The 20,528-nt window shown below is 25.6% G+C and overlaps 1 protein-coding gene across 1 annotated transcript in view; it reads left to right on the forward strand.

Annotated features, from left to right (window-relative positions):
- Positions 1-569: 569 nt before the first annotated feature.
- The window catches only part of LOC114129621 (ATP-binding cassette sub-family G member 1-like), a 32,518-nt gene continuing 12,559 nt past the window's right edge, over positions 570-20,528 (forward strand). The window contains exons 1-3 of the mRNA XM_027994420.2: positions 570-1,188; positions 13,431-13,688; positions 17,836-17,953. Coding sequence (XP_027850221.1) covers positions 13,580-13,688; positions 17,836-17,953 — 227 coding nt within the window. The 5' untranslated portion in view covers positions 570-1,188; positions 13,431-13,579. The remainder of the gene's footprint in view (positions 1,189-13,430; positions 13,689-17,835; positions 17,954-20,528) is intronic.

Genomic DNA, 20,528 nt, shown 5'->3' on the forward strand with positions numbered 1-20,528 from the left:
TAATATAATAATTTCTATTCGAAGAAAATTTCAAGTGCCTATCTATATCTATATAAGTGTATAAGACTACAAAAATAACAGAATTAGTGTTGTTGAAAACTGGTTCCTATAGCATAAATATTCTCGTCCTATCGTTTTAGAATCTCTGAAAACATGATAATGAACATTATACGGAGATCGTAAAACTTAATAGTTAATTGCATGTGCTTAATAGTCAAAACACTCAAAACAATTGTTTATTATGTTCGACAACTGTGGTCTCGATGACCCCCCACAGATGGCGTTTCGCTAACCGGTTTGCCACGGCTAAGCTCAGCTGCTGCAACAGGCCGTCGATCAGCTGTTCAACTGTTGTCGTTTCTTTCATCAAACCGCCATCGTCGTCCACCAGCACTGTGAGTCACCACCACTCGGCATTCACGACAACGACGACGATCGTACACCACTACTACTACTACTACTATTACTACTACTACATCTACTATTTATTATTACTATTACTGCTGTTACCAGTAACACTATAGTATTACCGATTTACTACCACGGTTATACGCACACGCGTGCGCACGCGAGAACGTTCGTTGATATTGTATATTATAGGTAAACAAATCTGTCGGCCCGGGCCAGTTCAGTTGTGTTCGCCAACGTATCGACAGCGGTCTGTCGCCACATTCGACGCATTGACGCGCTACACTTATAGTGCGATATTTATAAATCATAATCGTATAATATCATACCTGTGCGTTTTACATATCACGCGTTTTGTTTTTCATCCGCCGTGTGTGGTGAATTTTTCCATTCCGGCGGTGTAAAGCCGCTTCGTTTATGCGGTTTTTATTTTCGTAATAATAATCGTCGTCCGTTCAATAATAAGACGATTGCCGCCGACGACGACGGCCCAAGTCTATCGAACCGGATGCGGAAGAGACGACGGGGACAACCGACACGTCGTTATTGTCATATCTGCACTGTCAACTGTTTTTTCTCCTGTCCTTCGGCAATTTTTTCTTTTACCTTCTATCCGATAATAGTTGCATAACGTTTTCCCGTAAACAAAATCCCGCTTTATTCGCTCCGGTGGACGATACTACTCCTGCGAAGAAGATATTGTACGTCGATGCACAGAGTTCGCTCGTTAGTCATCGGTTACTCTAACGAACTACGAAGGATATATTATTATTATTGCAGGTTTGTGAATTACGTACATCGATATTGTTATTATTTCAATTCTCCGACGTTGACATATGTGTATTATTGAGGCCTTCGTTTGGGTGCGGTGACGGTTATTGGAATATTGTATTATGCGTATATAATAATATATAATATTATTTAATAGGTACCTAATATTATAAAATTACCTTATAAATGTATTATTATTATGTATCCGCATAAAGTGTGAATGGTTTATTTTTAATTCGTGTGTTTCTAGCTGCAGATATCTCGTTTTAACACGATATTACGATTTTTGTTTTATACTCGTTTCTCTTTGCAACGTTATAATCATATCATTATTATTATTATATTGGTATACGACGACGATTCGTTATTACTTTCTCTTTCGGTCGTGCGTATGCATAACACGCTCAAATGCACAAACCATCGACCTAGTGTACCTTTGAACGGTTATAACCTGCTATGGAGCGTTTGACGGCCGATCACAGAACAATATAAAAATTGATAACAAATTAAACCTTTAAAAATGCTGCGTTTAGATACGTCAATAATATGAGCAGTCTACTGAATCGACTATAGGTAATAACTTTGAAATTATTGGTAATGTAAACTAATATACATTATTATGAACAATAGGTGGTACGTATCACGATTTCCTGTCAATAACCTAAATGCCAAGTGCTACCTAGTTATTCATTTTTGGTTTTGATTTCCATCATCACATATTGGTAAAAGATACCTGCTATAATACTCAATTATTAATAAATTGTGCTACAAAATATTTTATACCGTAGATTCTACAAAGTGGTGGTTACGACTTTCCTAACATATTTTATTAGACAACCAGTGTTTGTCAGTTACTTAATCACAATCTACAATTATACATATTACCTATACATTTTGTTATTTCTTATTATGTATAGTATACACAGTGTTTACAGTATTCTTGAATTATCATTCGGTAGGTACTCTATGCAAACACCAATTGACGCGTACAGCACCGAAAACATGGGTTACGAAACTATTGTTTGATACTTAACATCAACAAATTTGTCAAGTAAATAATAATATAACCCTGAATATTCACCTAAAACTATTACTTATATTAATTTTTTCAATTAATTTTCAAAAATATCAATGATTCAAATCTATTTTCGTGGTTTAACTGTAAACAATATTTAACATGGGTATATAATACATAGATATACTTTCATAATATGTGTAATATTCTATTAGTAGTTTTATTAGTCTCAAATGTTTAAATTTTAAATCATAACCGATTTATACATATTTGTTGCTTCCCATAATTGAGTTAAAATTTAATTGCAATTGGTAGTTGATCCAGAAGTAATATTACGAGGTAAGGGAGTGATAATGTGTTATGGTTCAAAATTTAAAATTATGTCTGATAAGACGTCTTACGACTCACCCATATGTGTATTATCTCTGCATCATAAACGAACAACATATTATGACAAATTTGAGTTCAGTAAAAATTGTAATATTTTACACACTACTTCAAAAATGAAAAAGTGAAAAAATTCAAAGTATAAAACATAAATAACGTTAGGTATTATATTTTAATGTAAACAAATATTAATACTTTCAAGTATAATAAATTAAGATTTTTATTTTATTAATTTTGCAGCTTTTGGTTGAGAAGATAGAACTTTATATCTACTATTCTTCATTCCTTTTTTTTTAATTAATAATTTATATTATTATCAATACAATAACAAATTTATTATTATGAGTTATTGATTTAAAATATTTCGGCTTTTGATTAGACGTGGACGGTTTTTGTAGAGAATTAGTAACGATAAATAAGAAACAAGAGGGTTTAGGACTTAACCTTTTGGATATATTTTAATCGTTGGTGTGAAATATAGTAGATATGATCATACCGTATGATAGGTTTTGGCGAGGTTTTTGGCTAATTACTTAATATTTTTTACTTTTTACTTAAACTCGTTATCAATAAAAACAGCATAAAAATTTAAAGTAGCATATATATCATACTATTTTAAAAATGAAATGTATAACATAATTATTATTCACCTACAAACATTTATTTATACTTTTATTGAAACTGTCTTCATCTCTCCGCTACTAGGGACAATTCAATTATAAATCTAAGTTATTAAAAAAAATACCTAATTTACAATACTATAATAACCCAATCGTCATTAGACATTACATTAGGTACATTATTTATGATATAACCAATATAACTGCATAAAGTTAGAGTCAAGTTGTAGTAGGTATATAATTTAAAATACATCATTGAATTATAAAAAGATATAATAATTGTGTAGTTTTAATCTTAACTAGCTTTAAATTTAAATAATTGTCTTATTATTGCTAAATACGCGCGGCTTTAAAACTTTCAAATTTTATATTTCAATAAAAAGCTTATTAGTTAATTATCTTTTTATAACTGTAAACATAAAAAAAAATATGTACATAGAAAATCGTTAAAAAAATTTTAGATACACAATATATACCTAACTTGAAAACCTTTTGAACGTTATAATATATTATATACAACAAACAATATAATAATCGTAACAGCTAATAGGTTGATATAATTTGTCAATGCTAATGGCATCCTATTTCTGTGGTTTATTGATGTCTGAGGTTTATGCTCCCATTTATTACACTTGAATACGTGTTTATTATAAAACTTAATATATAGGGTGATTTACCAAGCATACTCATCTTTTTTACTACAATAATGAAAAGTTGTTCAAAATTTAATTTTTTAATTTTTAATTATAGGTACCCAACTAAAGACCATATTTTTAAACTTTCGTGGTTTTTTGTATGACTTAGTAGTGTCCTGTGGATATTAGAAATATAAACTTTTGTTTTTCAGATAAAAACTTTTATTATTTACTGTAAATTATTTAGCGGATAATTTTTCTAAAAATGTTATCGTATTAAAATCAAAATTCGAGTGATTTTTAATTTTTTTATATTAATGATAAAAGGTCCATGATGACGAATGGGAAGTATGAAAGCTATGGTAATTTGCAAAGTTTAATGTTACCTAAATAAATCACCATTTATTTATTTTGTAATAATGGTCCAATTAATAGTATAATATACTTGATCAAATATCAAAAACATTGAATTTATATATTTTTTTTAACCATTTTTAAGGACTATTATCCTTATTATATATATTTTTTTAATTGAATGCATTAAAATGTTCAAAAAAAATATCCACTAAATATTATACAGTAAAAAAAGGAAGTCTCATTTGAAAAATAGAAGCAGTTTGTATCATTGCAAGACACTCCTTAAGTAGTTTGAACATTTTCACTAACTTCAACTTATAGCCTTTATTTATTCCAAAAATTAGATTTTAAATAAACTCATATTAAAGAAAAAAGAACGAGAATACTATAATTAGTGAATCATCCTGTTTACTAATCTTTTATCATCTATACTGCAGTATATACTCCAGTTTTTCCAGTGTAAGAAGTATATTTTTATCAACTATATTCTTTTAAATATTTTATATCAATAATTTTAATAATTATATAATATGTTATGTAATGCTGGTTCATTTATTAATGTTTTTCGAAAAAATATAAACAATCAAATTATTCATATTTATTTATGATAAATATGTTATATGACAACATTTTAATCTAGATAAAAGTTATAATATGCAACTATATTGATTTACCTAACTAAAAAAAAATTAATCAGACCTGTTGTATCTATTATATTATTATATTACCTGTCTATATTATAATTTTAAGATAAAACAGCATAATAAATTATTTTAAAGCTGAATAATTTTAGTTTTCAATTACAAAATATATTCTGTAGTAGGTAACCACGATAATAATTACTACAATATTATAAATATGATTGTCAATCACATAATTTTTTAGTAAATTGGTTTTGGGGTTTATTAATGATAAAAATGTTTTAAACTATTCAATATTAAATATTTAACATACCTACCTACTATTGAGTATTTGATGTATAAATTATACAATTATTAATTAATAATTTTCCAAAATTTTCTAATTTAAATAAAATATTGTAATAAATAATGATAATACTAATTGCATAATTTGTGTGTACTCGCGCGGGGTTTAATCTAGCTCTAATATTTATAATATTCGTATAATCGTATACATATGTAATAAACCGGTTAACTGCTGACAGGATTTATGATAATCGATTTGAAACTTTGACGAATAAAATTGTGCGATCGTCGTTCACAATTCATACTTCAAATAGTACGCTGTGTGCAGATGCCAGATAGGTCCCTACTTAGAAGTCATAACGCCATATATGGATGTTTATTGAAAGGTTAGCGTTAAGAGCAATCGTGTCTAGGGTGCAGACATGTTTTGTTCGCAAAACAAACCCATAATTTTAGTATAGAAAAATTTTAAAGCGTACATTTTTGAATCATGTTCGTAAATTAAATTGTATTACAATATTTAAGAAGAGTTCAAAAAAGATATCTGTCGTGTATTTGTGAAAGTTAATAATTTTATGTGTAAGGAATTTAACTTGTAATATGTACCTATTATACCGATAGAATCATAATCAAAGATACTAGTGACAAGGAATATATTATTTCCATAACGTGCCTACTTCGTATAGTGGTAATACAGAGGGCGCAAAATTTAGTTTTTCCAATGTTGTAATGAAGGTTAGCTACGATACTGATAATCCATAACGAACCTAATTATTTACTGCGAGATTTACTTCTTATTAAATGTTTTACTCTAATAGCCTTAAAAATTAAAGGTCGTACTTAGGAAATTAATAGTAACTGATTATGAGTTGAGTCGTTTATCATGTAATGAAAAAACCAGTCGGCACTATATAAGATATAACCAGAATCCAGTTGATACCTGTTACCATATAGCTATAAACATACAGTTAATAAATGTTGAATTAAATATCAATGAGTTTATTCAGCCTTAGCGATCGATGACCAAAAAACAATAATAATAATATCTAATCTTACAATAAAATATCAACTGCAATAGATATGTATGATAATAACTCGGATAAACATTATGCAATAGAAGTAATATATTAATTAAGTACCTACTGAAAATGACACCAGAGAAAGGTTTATTGTGTTTAACGTTCAATTGCAAAAACATTCTTTAACAGTTAAACATGTGATGAAATTTTGAGATTTAGTTTGCTTGTAAAATTAAACGTATAAAACAATGCAGATGAGTTCTAGAGATGGAAAATGAAGAATGAGGTCACTACGATGAAACCGACTGATTAAGTAGTGGAAGTTTGAGGCCAGACAGACATTAACCCAATTATTATAAATGCATCACGAAATAATAAATAAATAAATAATAGTGAATATCGTTAATACTATGATATTAGTAGTATACAATATACTTTTATACATGTCAATAGGTATATAATTAACAATAACATTAAACTAAAATTCATTCGTAATTGGCATAATCAAGTTGCTACGGGTATTAATTGATTATAGTTTATAATTTTATTTTGACAGTCAGAACTATTAAATTGAATATTCAGTTGTTTATATGACTTTTATATAGGAACATACTATATAGTATGTATATTTCATAATTTCAGATTTTTAACGAAATAATGTATATTTGTTTATTTTGTATGTATATGTGTAGTGTGTACACGAAAAATTCTACGATCTTTAACTTTGAATGTGGTAGGTATTTAATTGAAAATTGGATATAGCTGGTACTTTTGAAATATTAAAATCAAAAAATCCCAGTATATTTTATAGTATTCAGGAGAAAAAAGAAAAACAAGGATTTTTTCGCTAAACCGGTTCGCTAAATCGATTTTGTTTATTTGGTGTAACTCAATACGAATAAATACAGTCGATATTTGATACTTAAATTATCACCTAATGTTTTGATTAACATTATCGATTTTTTCAGTTTTTTTTTTCTATAAATATTATTAAAAATCTTGGTCAAAAGCCTTGAAAATTTAATACAAGGTTCTTCATCTAAGTTGCTTATATATAAACCAATTAAAAATTATTGAAAATAAATAATCCCAAAATTTTTTCTAAGCGTTTAAAGTTTGAATTTCCACTAAAACTAGTCAAAATCACGAAAATGTTTAAATTATTACCTATGTTGTAAAATTCATTACGTTTTATAGCTAAGACTTGAAAATGTATTATATGATATGTTTGATGTAAAGTTCCTCATACCTAAGTAGTTAATACTGAAACCAAAAAATCTAAAAAAAAAATTTTATTTATTTATTTATTCACTTAATATTTTTATATACTTTTGTATATAAACATTTGAAATTCAAATTTAGTTAAAATTTGATGTTTACAGTAATAATTTTGGCTGTTTTGTTGTAATTCAAAAATATTTTTTGTAGGGCTTTGAAAATGTTACTTATTTTATTATATTTTATACACACGAGAATAATTAAAAACATTTAGTTATAGAATAGTATAATGCTATTGCCTATTTATAGATTATACCTTATTAATAATAATAAACTTAATGTATTTAATGGTATTGTATTTATATGATAATAGTCTGACAGACCGTCTCCGCTCAGCATCCTTTTCCATTTGAAATAATTTATCATTGAATTCAAATTTAACACATTCATTACAGTGACCTACTCAATGGCGAAGTACAGTCAACTCATACTGTACAGCAAAGCGGTTACCTACTTTCCACCTTTTAATTATTTAAGGAAGCCTTTATTCTTAAGCCAGATAACTAGAAAGCATCTACCTATTGAACATTTAACTTTAATTATTGGTTCTTTAAATAGATTCATATCTTAACGTGATAAATATTATTATTATTTTTTTTAAATTTTTTTTAAAATTATCGCGTGTTTGTAAAAAATTAATAATCTTACAAAGTTACATTTTATAAATACCTATCAGTTATCATTCATTTCCACTGGCCAGTGGTCAATTTAGCTAGTTAAGACATTTCGAAAGACAGTGGCTTAAAATAAAGCACAAATATAAATACCTTCAAACTACGTTGTTTTTTTTTTTTATTATTTCTTAGTTATTTTATTTTCGTTTTAATTTTAATATTATTTTTATATATCTTCTGTTAGAATTAAATTATTCTTGATGTATTCTATTACAAAAATTGGCGATTCGTGACTTCAATTATCCTTAAAATAAACATTCAAGGTTATTTTTAATGTTTTTTTTTTTAAAAAAAAACGATATCCCCTCATACAATTATTTAAATTTAAAAAAAATATATGCAAATTTGTATTTGGTTATTATAATAATAAGTGTAATTTTATATTTATCAATTTACATTGTTTTTTTGTACAAGGCTTAAACTTTACATACGCGTCTGCATCAAAAGTTAAGTATAAAAATGTTTTCTTTTGTTGTTAATATTTAAAAATAATTTTATAAAAGACCTCGTCTCAGTTTTCTTTATTTTTATTTCTATTAATTAATATTGTATTGTTTAATACACACCCTAAACAAAAATGGATAAAATCCAATGGATCTACCTACTTAACACTTATATTTGTATAAATAGTTATCACCTAAATAGTTTAAGTAATCAAAAACTTAAGAAACCAATAGGTAACTAATAAAGCTCATGTAAAAAATAAATAAAAACTAAAAATACTTTATAAAGAGATAATAAAAATTAATAGTTTTTATTATTCTTTAAAAAATCATTATTTAAGCGAATACACCACTATCTATCTGTTTATTATACATATTGATTCATAAGTTTTGTAATTATTATTGTTATGTATGTGCCTTAATATTATATTTTTTCAAAAATGAGCTATTATTGAATTAGAGCTCTTTTAAGAATTCTAACTACTAACTACATATATTAATAAATATTTCCATAGTTAAATATTATGCATATAGAATAATTATAATGAGTTATATTCCTGAACCTATTGATTATTTTATATTTCTAGATATATAATCTCAAAAAAATGTAAATTAAATTATTTTTAATTTCGTTAAAATCTTAGTTAAAATTGAAATCACTCATACAATTTTATATAAAACTACTTTTCATTTTTTTTAACTCGTTATGTTATACCATTATTATATGTGTAGTATTATATTAAAAAGCAATATTTACTCAAATCTAAAAAATATTTGATATAGGTACATGCCCTTGAATGATTCATACATAAATTGACAAACTTTTAAAAATTAAAAATACGATATTTATAAACACGAAGGATTTAGATATGATTTTAATTTATACCTAGGAGACTTAAATAGTAGTTATATAATGTATATTATACATGAACTATCAAAATCAATCATGATATTTTATACTATAACAACATTCCATTCTGTTTAGTGCGCGTAACTACTAACTATATTTCTGATAAAAATTTCATCTTGTGCACAATCTGTAAAAAAAATTTGTTGTTAGTAGGTACAATATGACAAAAGGCCCAATACTTCTTGGCAAGGAAACTACTAAAAAATCAATTTTCTATATTTTCCTTAATTAGTAAAAAAAAATCTATGATGTAACATCACCTAGTAAGGTGATTTAGTAATTTTAAATAATCGTTTGGATTTATATTTTTTAGGTTGCCTTCGTCTATAGAAAGTTAGAAAAATGTAACTGTTTCGCAGTTAACGAATGTTTGAAACCATTAATAGTTGAGAAATAGATTTCATAACAACTATACGCGTTAAATGGTGCGCAGGTCATAAGTTTAATTTTATATGTATGTTATATGTTATATAAATAACTAAAATCTTCATTGTGATGACATCCAAAATTAAAACTGTACTATACCTACACATGGTGAATTCATTTATTAGGTAAACAAATAAATATTGTGAATATATTGAACAATTTTAAGATCCGTTTCTCAAGTTTCTCTAAAAATTATAAGTGTGTAGTGTATATAGGTACTGATATATTTTACCGATGTACTGTGTTAGGTATGTATTATAATCTAATATTAAATAATATTATAAGTGCTTCATTAGGTTCCATTTTTCTACGCTATGCAATCAATTTGTAATTAACAATTTAACTGGTTTGGTATAGATAAAGTATAAAATAGTGTGATTGGTATTTCGACAATAATTTAATAATATATTTATATAAGTTTAATATTGACGCAGTTACTGCAGATGATGTATTATATTTATATTTTACATTGGTACACAAGGGAGCGAAGGTCGAAATATTTGGGCTCATACATAAATATATGATCATTACGGTAAATATCGACCCTGGACAATGGCGAAACGTCACGCATGTACAATATCTTTGTATAGCCTCAATATTATGTATCAGAATTTATAGGGGAATACATTTTTAAAAATCAGGTGAAGCCTAGCTGAGATAGAAAAGAATTTTAATTTTTCTATCTCTTTGACAAACCCATAATTTTAAGTATTGAAACCAATTCGCCCGTATTATTTGTTTACCGTGGTTAACGATGACGAACAACTCGGTATCATAAATGCTGCTATGGATAAAAATGTATATTATATAATAGCTGCGGTAATATATGTATACATATACGTATTTACGGTGATTGTGTCCTATCTGTGCAGCGTACACAAATAAAACATATGTGTGTCGTCGGCAGTCTAGTATATCGTTGAGCAACTCCTCCGTTGCAGAGATTGTCATGGCGGCAGCAATAGTGTCGACACGCGTGAATGCGCTCCGCGCATACATACAGCTTCCCCGATGCTCTGAGAAACCTGTAATTTCGTCGGCCTCGCGTATAAAATACGCAAACCTCTCGCATGGTATATATATATATATAGCCTATAGGTACGCACACGCGGTTACTTAATCCATTCCCTGTTTACTGCTGTTTAAACCTAGTTTTGCACAAATTTAATGTAATAATGATAATAATAATAATAGTACGAAATATCAGTTGCAGCAAAAAGAGTAGTGTATGTACCTATTGTACCTATTGTACTTACTATAAATACTGAAGATATCTACCTCCTTTATAGGTGTATGACGTATATTATACATTTGGCTGATGTGTGAACAGCATAATAAGTAATAACACAGTGAAGAGTGTGTTTACAAATTATAACGAAAACCTTGACAATGGTCACTGGATATACATATTAAGTTTCCGTTATTTCTATACAAAACTAATAGACATATGTTTTCGTGTATGTTATGGACAAAAAAGAAAACTAGTCATTCATAGGAAAATGGGAAATGTGTAAAGTATATAATGCCAAATGGAGCTAAGAAATGAAAAAATTATCATTTATAGCCCGGACATTTTATACAATCATCAATGTCTAGCGTCCTAGCAAGAATACAGTAAAGAATATAACAAGAAATATAACATACCATATAATAATTCGATTTTTCATTAACTTACAGTATCAGAAATAGGCTTAAAACCTACTCCACAATGTACTCTTTCATTAAAAAACAAAAAAAATCACATGAATAGCTTCAGAAAACATGTGTGACAAACATTTCCATTTTCACATTTTTATACACCTATTATATAGATAGATTAAAAGCATTGAACAGTATATTTCGCCATAATATTCATCTCCGTTGATAGCCTTTTTTTTCTACTTGGATTATTTTCTAAACACTTTTCTAGAAAAAATATAAATGTACAATATAATCTATAAAAACTATTATTAAAAAATATAATTGTTTTATTTACCTGAACTCATAACCAAAATCATTATTATTTATTATTATATGTCAAAATCCTATAATCGTTATAGACGTTATGCTCTCTGAGTATACTGAAATATATAGACATAATATGAATACCTTATATTATTATGCTTATTATAGAATTCATAGTAACTATATATTCGGTACCTATTTGGTATAACAATGTTTAAGTTTTATTAAGAATATGCCTGTATTTATCGAGTTAAAAAATAACTGCAGAAACACTTTGATATAAACTGTATGTTTTATGACTGTGATATTTTAATAAATATATGACAACACTTATGCATGGCTGTAATTAAATTTAGTAGTTACAATACTAATCCTGAAAAATCAAAGTTAAAAAAAATTAGTTAAAATATCCCTCCTCACCATTAAAAAAAATAATTCTTAAAAATAAAATATAAACAATAAAATAAATACAACTTAACTATTTTTCAAAATGCAATTTCATGGATTACTCTTGTACTCATTCGTCACTATTTTGAAAATATCATTATCATTAATCTAATTATTTTTCTACGTCTATTAAATCTAAATCTATAAATCTATTTTGTAATATGCTTGAACATATGTTACATGTTCGTTATAATAACTTTCATAAAAAAAAAATATCAATCTTATTGGTAAAATATATACAATACAGATTAAACGCATTAAGTACAGTTTTTTTTTATTTTGCAAATACATTGTTTGAATTCAAGAGGCGCTATGCTTCCCCTAAGGTTTAGGACCCCTATTTTTGCTTATACACTTGTGGATGTTTCAATATAAAAATTGTTTTAAATAAATATAGTGTTATATCTGTCACATCAATCAACTAGATGTTATTTTGGCAAAGAAATAATTTCCTTATTATTCTATTTCAGTTTGATGAGTTAGTTTAATACTTGCATGTCATTAATTTACAAATTTCTGTAATATATACAGTACAATGCAAATATTATACTCCCTAATTTCTATAGTTTCTAATTGGTTAATATTTTATATTATTTTTTAGAATTTAAAAACTATTATACTATCATGTTAACAATATTAAAATACAAATGGAAGACTTAGGTACTTGATCAGATTCTTAAATTCATAATAGGTACATTAGTTATTATCTACCCACCTATTGTTTTTATTGCTTATAACACCAGTTTAATTATATATCAATTTGTGTAATTATTCTACTTATTAATTCTTGTAAATTGTGATTAATATACTGCAAAACAATTGTGAGATAAATTATGTGCGCATATTATAATATAATAGTTATAATGTTTATTATTTGATTATAGCAGTCTTTCAGACAATATTATATTCTATTGAGCATACTCAGAAAAATGAAAGTAAACATCTATACGTCATAATTCCTCGCGTCTAACAATATTATATTTTAATACATTCAGTTGAAATCCCACAGAAGTGTTTATGCTACTGGAAGATGTTATTTTGGCTTTCCTTCAAATTCAAACGATACAAAATATATATCGGCTCTAGCGACTCCTTGTCAACGAATATATTGTCCGTTTTTGTTTTTAATGTAATAAACTAATAACATTGTCAAATTGTTTTCGTTCACAGGTTTCCTAATGAATGACTGACAATTCTATGATGAATTATTCGTTTGCCGTGTATACGAAATATCGTTAAAACAGAGACCCTCCTACAAATAAGCCAGTACACCGATCTACTAAAAAAAAATACGAATACAAACCATTTCGGATTAAAACATGGCGTCCGCTACCCGAATGGTACTCATGCACCTTCCCAAAAACAATCCAATCGACATTACATTTACGGACATCCAGTTCACTGTTGACGTTGGGACGCTACGCAAAGGTAAAAAAAGTATATATTATTTTAATAACGAATAAAAGAACTAGTAATAATAATATATAATGCATAGGATCTTTTATATATTTGGTAGTGTTACATAAAAACATTCGTAAATCGTAACCTTGATTAGCATTGACCTACTATAATAAACTACCTACGTGATTGTTTGATGTGTATGTATCATCGGCTCATGGAACAACATTTCGCTTGATAATTATTATTGATGTATGAAAAATTATAGGTACCAATAATGATAGCAGATGAAAGTAAAACTATTCTAGTGATTGATTAATAACATTTATTTAAGTACATCAAAATTATCGTTGTATGCTATTAGGAGTATTATTGTAAGTAGGCAGTGAAAATAACTCTATTCCTATACTTGCATTTTTAAATTGTTTTTGATTACCGACCAGTGACAAATTATATTTTTATAGTTATTTTATTGACGTACGTCATATTTTTTTGTTAATTGAAATTAATCGACAGCAAGAAACATGATTTAAATATTTCATGCATACAGATTTCAAATACGACATAAATTGCATATTATAATAAATCATTTTTCAAATTTGCTAGTTAAGTGTTTGAGAAAATTTAAATACCCTTAACAAAACTGACAAAATATATGCATAATTATAGTTAAACTGCAATCTGACAAGTTTTTAACAATTAATCTTGATTATCACTGCGGAACTCTAATTAAAATAATTTCACGAAGGCTATGTAAAAATGAATTATCGTTACATTTTAATACAGCTTAATACAATATAATAAGAAACTGTAGTCTTTTTTATGGTATACTCAATTTAAGATACATTTCGACATCGTTGGCCAAAACTATTGGTAGGGGGTGGATAGATAGATATAATGAAATTATAAAATATGAAGATTCATTTAATTTTGCTAGTATAGTTTTATAAAGGAAAAAATCATTTGATTACTTTCTTTTTATTAAATTTGACTGATTTCTTTATAATTACAATTAAGATATAACTCTTCAAGTTCAATATCAAAACATCAGTTAGCCTTGACAGGCTCGTTCAAAATGTTTAATGAGTCGGGACCGGCTTGAGGCTGAAGTTGAAGAACCTATAATATGCTTTACAAATACAGTACTATGTAACTCCTCCTTGAAGGAGTTAGGGTCTTCACTTTTTTCACGTCTCAGAACTACCCCACTAAACATTTACACTCAACAAAATCATTCTATTATATTTTGTTTTATTATGAACCCAAATGAATGAAACCTATAATTTACTATTATGATTAATACATATATATAGTAGATTGTCAACTTGTTATAATATCTAGTTTACACATTTCGCTAACCTGTAATATATTTTTCTTTTATAATAAGATGGGATGTTTTAAAGATTTTGTAGACCATTATAAATTAATATGTTTACCATTTTAATTGTTCCAAAACTAAGGTCAATACTTAAGTATAATTTGTTTTTAAATGTAATGTTTTTGCTTTTTATACAACCATCGTAAACTATGATGATAAGTATAGTTTTGTAGCTATATGTTATCTTTGAAAACTAACACTTTAATTTTTTTTTTAAATTAACAGTTTATGATTATAATATAATCACTAATATAACACTTTTTATTGACAATAATATACCTACTCTTACTCTAAAAATCTAATTATATTATTACTTATTACATAATATGAGATTCAGTGTATTATTTAAAAAATTATTATTTGCTGTGTGCTATTACTTATTTATTTGCCTATTTCCCTTTTTTACTTATTCCTTAAAGAATAACTTAAGAACCATACATGTATTTAGCAACATCATTAAATTTAATAAATGTATAAAAATTAATATTTAATAGTTATAGCATGGCACCATGTAAATTTATCGATATTATTTTATGATTATTATTTCTTCATTTCTTTTAAAATGTCCATACTTAATGCCAAATATATTGAAACATATACATTTAGTTGATGTTAAGTGCTTAGTACCTATTTATACATATTAAATAAATTTATAATTTATAAATATAAATTCTATATTTAATTATTTCAACGTATATTTTTTTTAATGTGATGTATATCTTATACATTATATTTTTTTCCAGTTGTAAATTATACAGTTATTTTTCTAAACAAAATTAATTGTCGACCTAAAAAATTTAATAAATGTTTGTATTTGTGTACAGTTCTAATATTTTACATTTAAGCGATTCATTTAGTTTGAAACAAACTGTTCAATTCGTTATACCTACCACTTTTTTTTTTATTCTAAATACATGGTATGTTGTATACCGTGACGAACTAGCTATCTTGTTGTTAGTTAAAAGAGAAAACGAATTTATATTGACTTTAGTTTCCTTCCGGTTCTGTTTAGTTATATCCAAGTCCAATATCAACGTACGAGTATTTCCGTAACAACTATATTGCAGAAAGACATTTGTAGTGTTCACACGTGTAATTACGACGTATTTTGTTGTCTAAAACATTAAATAAATATTAAGTAGAGAAATTTAATCTTATATTTTTACTTAAAACAATATTCATTATTAAAGTCTATAATAATAAGTAATTTATGCAATAATGATAAAATACTTAGTTTACAATAGAATAATTCCCCCAAATAATATAAACTCCAAAATATACTTCTTTTTAATGATAGGTACTTAATTGAAAAAAAAATAGAAAACTAGTTATTAATTAAATTTTGATAGTTATATCCAATTACTCTAAATTGATAAAATGTATTCCTTATTTTAAGTATAAGATGTTGAAATTTACTCATAAGTTATTGGTCATTATTATTAAGTCATTAAAACAAATATTTTTTTTTGTCGTTTATAGAACCATTGCGTATATATATAAGTGTGATAAAACAGGTTACAGTTATCTAATGTTATACTTGGAATTCGGGTGTACAAAACTTGTATAAACTTTTTAACTATATTATAATAGGCAGCATAACATTTAATGGGTATACTTTATACTATATAATCTATAATAGATGAATACACATTTTACAATTCATTAATATTACATGGTCGCCAAGTTAATCTAAATGTGAATTAAATATGTATTTTTTTAAATACGTGAGTCACATAATTCAATCGCCAAAATCAATGTATCTCCTATTAAGTATGGTTCATTGATATTAATTTGAAAACCATTTAAATGTAGTCAAACAACTCTTGTAGTATAATACATAGAAAAATATTAAACAAAACGCACATAAGTAGCTAATAATTATCACTAAACGATATATTGACTAGGTATCCTTATAAATATTAAGTTATAACTTACAAGTTACAGCGTACATATTTTGATATCCTAAAAATATTTCAACGTATTCCGGGTGTATTAGATACAATACCGAATCTAATTTTTGAATTTGCTGTCAATTTTATAATGTTATTGTAAATAATAAATTATGTCCAGATTAAGTATGATTTAATTATTATAATTATTATATCATATCAATTTTATTAAATATAGTGGCATTTATTTGATATTATATATGAGGTGTAGTATTCAAGGTTAGTAACTTAGAACTAAGTTTCAATATTGAATTAGTTTAGTATACAATGGGTAATACGATTATAAATATCTATGCATTTTTATTGACGAATGTGCTAATAATATATATTAATTTACGTTGTGTGAAATATTTCTTGAACATTAAAATAATTAAATATATCACAGTTATAACTATGACAAGTTTTGTAATTACAATATAATCAAATGAATAGATAATAACTGTAAATGTGCATACAAACCTATAGGTGTGAATAAACTCTGGTTTTAGATGCGCAGCACGAGATCAATCCTTCCTATTTTATATTGTTTTGAAATATTAACACGAAACACCTATACACTCTCAAACCTAACCCAATCTGTCTCATAAACATTAACGAAATTTTGATTTTGATTTTACAGTATAAGTATACTTAAATCCGAATTTTATACAACATTTTTATAATTAAACAGTATTTTATTAAGCAATTGCATAATATATTATTCAGTACCTGGAAGATACATACTATTATATAGTGCATACATGTATAGTGATATTTCGTAATTAATGATAATTCAATAATAATTAATTTTTGTTTTTAAGTGGCTGATGTGTATTTATTGTTTAATGAAATATGTGTTTTTATTTTATAGAAAAAAAACAAGTACTTAAAGGCGTGTCTGGACGTTTTAACTGTGGTGAATTAACTGTAATTATGGGACCATCTGGTGCTGGAAAATCAACCCTTCTAAATATTCTTACTGGATTTGAGTAAGTTTTTATGTTCTAAAGTAATATTTTAATAGATAAAAAAATTAATTTTTGTTGATAAAAACTATATTTTAATATAATAAAATTAATAAATAATAAGAAACGATGTTAATCAATTAGTATTTAAATTATCTACAGTTATTGTAGGTCAATTAACATGATATATTTATTATTTATTAGATCGCTGATTTGAGTAATAATATGTTCAAATACAATACAATTTTATACTTTAAATTACAAATAGATACCAAGTAAATTTAGTTTTTATTTTTGTAAAATTGTTTTATGATTTTGTAATCTGCATACAAGACCTTTATGGAGAAAGATAGGCCATAATACTAATGTAATATGTGTATACATAAATTGGCCACTAAGATAATATACAATTTATTGATGTGGAACTACATTAAACGTCCTTGTACTAAGCTAACTTGTATGGTATTGACCTGAAATTCTACAGCCACAAAATATCACGAATTTTTATGCTAATTGTATAATACAATACACAATATATAAAATATTATATTAGTATTATACTATAATCGTATAGTAATATTTTCAACATAGTTGTTATTTTCATATTTAACAAAAAATAAATAGATATATAATATTTACTCGTAATATATACTAGGCATATTTATTTTTAATGACATCTTCATCATCGCTTATAATTTTAAAACTATCCCAATTAAGTTTTTAAATTAAAATATTATTTTTCATTCATATAACTTGAATTTTTGTATTATTTATGTTATAGTATACTATAATATTGTATATATCTATAAAATTAGTTTAAAATCGTATTTATTTAATTAACTATTTTAATTATTTTTTAAATGAGCTAATTATAAATGTACATGGTCGATTATCTAATAACGAATAATAGGTATGTAATTAACTTTTGTTTCTCATGAAAAAATTAAATAATGAATTTTTGACAATATAATCTAATAAAATTATTCGCATATATCTGCATATTTTACCATTTTTTATTGCATATAAATTCTATAACTAATTATTACCATGAATTATTATTTTAAAAAGTATACGATCTTCGGAAGTTCAATTTTTATAATATTTATATATAATATATTATATACATATAATATTACGAGTATAGGAGTTAGGTTCTCTGTATACATATAAAAAAATGTATATGGCGTATCATATAATTTGTTGATTCAATGCCGTGTAAATTATTTTTTTACTTATCTTAATCAGCGATCTATATTTACATATTACAGATGATTTGCATTGTGCTGTTTTATGCAAACATTAGAATTTTAAATATCTAGTTATATATTCATGTAGGAATTTTTGAAATTACTAAAGTATAAGTTGTTAAAATTAAAGCGTCCATTAACAACTATATACATTTTAATATTATAATACCATTTATTTTATACCAAAAAATAAAATATAATAATTTTATATGTGTATTATAATACATTATAACTTTTAAAGTTTATTTTTTTTTGATTTACATAAGATGCTAGTATTTTTCTGAATAATTCTTATACATTACTGAAATAAGATACTATACAAATATATTAATTGAATACTTAATCATTTAAGCGTTCCAAAAATAATTAATATAATAAAAGCAGTATATGATTGTGTATAAGCTTAAATTATCTAATTTTTTTGACTTCTCAACTAAGTGGACGCTAATAGTGCCCTTGACATAAAAAGTATAGGTTTATTGTACATAGAATATAGATTCTATAGGTATAACAATATAAATGGTCTACAGGTTCATCTATTCGATCAATGTTTTACCAGCTCTGAATACTGTATAAATACCTATAATCTCTTCAAAAATGATAAAGATTCCAGGGTCTTATAATTAATATTTGATCAATGCCACTTATTCCAGTATCATAAATTTATCATGGATATATGTAATTAAATGTGTATTAAATTGTGTGTTTTATACCAGCTACTCTTTTTAATTTATAAGTATAAATATTACGATTTGGCTACACTATATAATATACAATTATCATATAATCGATATACCTATTAAAAGCTTAACCACATTAACGCATATAACCACATACCTGGTGCCTACTTCTATAATAGATCTTTATTGCTTATTAAAAATATATGGACGCCGGTCACCTGTTTGGCCATTATAAGTTATAACTTAGAAGGACATAATAATAAATATTCAAAGAACCGTGTGTTGTAATTTCATAATGTTATTGAAATAAAATTATAAAAATAAAATTTGATTATTATTATTATTATATGTATAATACCTGCGATCTACATAGATTAATGGCAATCAATATAATTTATTAACGCACTCAAGAAAAGTACCTAGCCATATCTAGACCTCCAACTTCAAAATTTTATTCAAGACTGATACCACCAACCCAAGACAACAATTAAAGCAATACATTTATATCATAATATAGAATAATTAATGTATTAACTTAAATCAAATTATTTATTCAACAATTATTTATTAAAAGAAAAATAATGTTGGTAAATTATATCCATTTGTGCTGTAGAAAAGGATTAGTGCTTGTAATGTGGACTAAAATTTATATTTTTCATACAATGCAGTATT

Source organism: Aphis gossypii, chromosome 1, assembly GCF_020184175.1.
Source record: "Aphis gossypii isolate Hap1 chromosome 1, ASM2018417v2, whole genome shotgun sequence".
NCBI classification, from domain to species: domain Eukaryota; kingdom Metazoa; phylum Arthropoda; class Insecta; order Hemiptera; family Aphididae; genus Aphis; species Aphis gossypii.